Below are 1,746 nucleotides of genomic sequence, written 5' to 3'. Positions count from 1 at the left end.
TTACGAGTAAAACTAATCGGAAACTAATACATAAGCAACAATATAAACTGCATCAACTGAAAGCGTGGAAACCTCAGAAAGGATGAGTAAACGGTTAAGCAGAATAATCGGATTTCCTATATGTAAAAGTAAATGCAATACGAATTATCGATATCACTTAGATTACGCAAGTATAGAGGCTCGTATTTACACGTGTTATTCGTCATCAACAACGGTGGGAATCATTGTTAGATGCCGATTGAAAGTTTAGCTTCATGTTTATCCAATCCGCGGCGGCAAGTACTCACGATCTGGCATCGCAGGGCCTTGCGGCGGGAACGGCGAACCCGTATCAGGTTTTCCAGGAATACCCCCTGGCCCAGAAGGCCCACTTGATGGAGCGAACGATGGGCCGCTTGGTCTACCGCTAGGATATCCACTTGGGCCTCCAGGTCCTTGTGGACGACCACCCGGTGCACTTGGGAAGCTGCTTGGACCTTGCGGACCAGTAGGTCCTTGAGGTTGTCCTGGATATCCTGGAGATGATCCACCCGGTGCACTTGGGAAGCCGCTTGGACCTTGCGGACCAGTAGGTCCTTGAGGTTGTCCTGGATATCCTGGAGATGATCCACCCGGTCCCGGATAACCCGGACTAGGTCCTTGAGGTCTTGTCGATGAGCCAGGAGGCCTTCCAGGATATCCTGGCCCGCCTGGTGGCGGCCCTTGAGGCCCTTGAGGTCCTTGAGGTCCCGGTGCTCCTGGCGGCGGACCTAAATAACTGGGTCCTGGTCGACCAGATGGAATTTGCGGTCCCGGTCCTGGGCCACCAGGAGCACCTGAATCTCCTGGACTAGGTCCAGGTCTCGAGGGTCCTGCAGGTCCTTGACTTGGTGCTCCCATTATAGAATAATCATAAATATTTTCATTTAAATAGTAAAGGCTTGGCGCGGAGCTGCAGTCGAATTGATTCCACCATACACAAACGAAAAATTGCTGATGGAAAATTGTCCCGTTTGGACAAAGGAAATCGTAGGTCTTATTGTTGGCACATATGTGAAAAACTTGGCACTGGGCTTCCACGTCGGCATAATAACCAGGGAATTGTTGGGCATCGCAGCGAAAACCGGTCTCCGGAATTTCACTGTATATAGGATAGTCGCGACCAGGCTCGCCTGGAATAGCTGAATAATCACCTTCGTCATATGATCCATCATCTTCATGCGTGTATTCTCCAGGTCCTCCGGGTCCGCCAGGACCTGCCGGATGGCCAGTACCTGGGAATTCTCCTGGCCTTTGCGGGCCTGGTCCACCTGGAACTCCTCCTGGGCCGCTCGGGTAACCTCCTGGTCTTTGTGTTTCTGGCCCACTTGGAAAGCCTCCCGGTTCTTGCGGGCCTGGGCCGCTCGGGTAACCTCCTGGTCTTTGTGTTCCTGGTCCACTTGGATATCCTACTGGTCCTTGCGGGCCTGGACCACTCGGATAGCCTCCTGGTCTTTGCGTTCCTGGTCTAGTACTAGGATAGCCGCCGGGAGATGTTCCACCTGGGCCTTGCTGACCTCCAAGATCTCCTGGATATCCGCCTGGCCCCTGAGGGCCTGGACCACCGCCAGGTCTTTGAGTACCTCCAGGATAGCCAGTTCCTGGCCCTCCACTGGGATATCCACTTCCCGGGCCGCTAGGCTTTTGTGCTCCACCGGGATAACCTCCAGGAGCTTGTCCGCCGGGAAATCCTTCACTTGGTCTTTGTCCACCCGGCCGACCACTAGG

The 1,746-nt window shown here is 53.8% G+C and overlaps 1 protein-coding gene across 1 annotated transcript in view; it reads right to left on the bottom strand.

Moving 5' to 3' along the window:
* Window positions 1–258: 258 nt before the first annotated feature.
* The window catches only part of LOC112463671 (collagen alpha-1(III) chain-like), a 7,088-nt gene continuing 5,600 nt past the window's right edge, over window positions 259–1,746 (bottom strand). Inside the window, 1 exon segment of the mRNA XM_025030171.1 lies at window positions 259–1,746. This exon segment is cut by the window's right edge and continues 393 nt beyond it. Coding sequence (XP_024885939.1) covers window positions 259–1,746 — 1,488 coding nt within the window.

This window comes from Temnothorax curvispinosus, unplaced genomic scaffold, assembly GCF_003070985.1.
Source record: "Temnothorax curvispinosus isolate PA1 unplaced genomic scaffold, ASM307098v1 QBEX01013525.1, whole genome shotgun sequence".
Taxonomy (NCBI): Eukaryota; Metazoa; Arthropoda; class Insecta; order Hymenoptera; family Formicidae; genus Temnothorax; species Temnothorax curvispinosus.
Note: the sequence above shows the minus strand (reverse complement) of the source record. Positions and strands in the feature narration are given on the sequence as shown.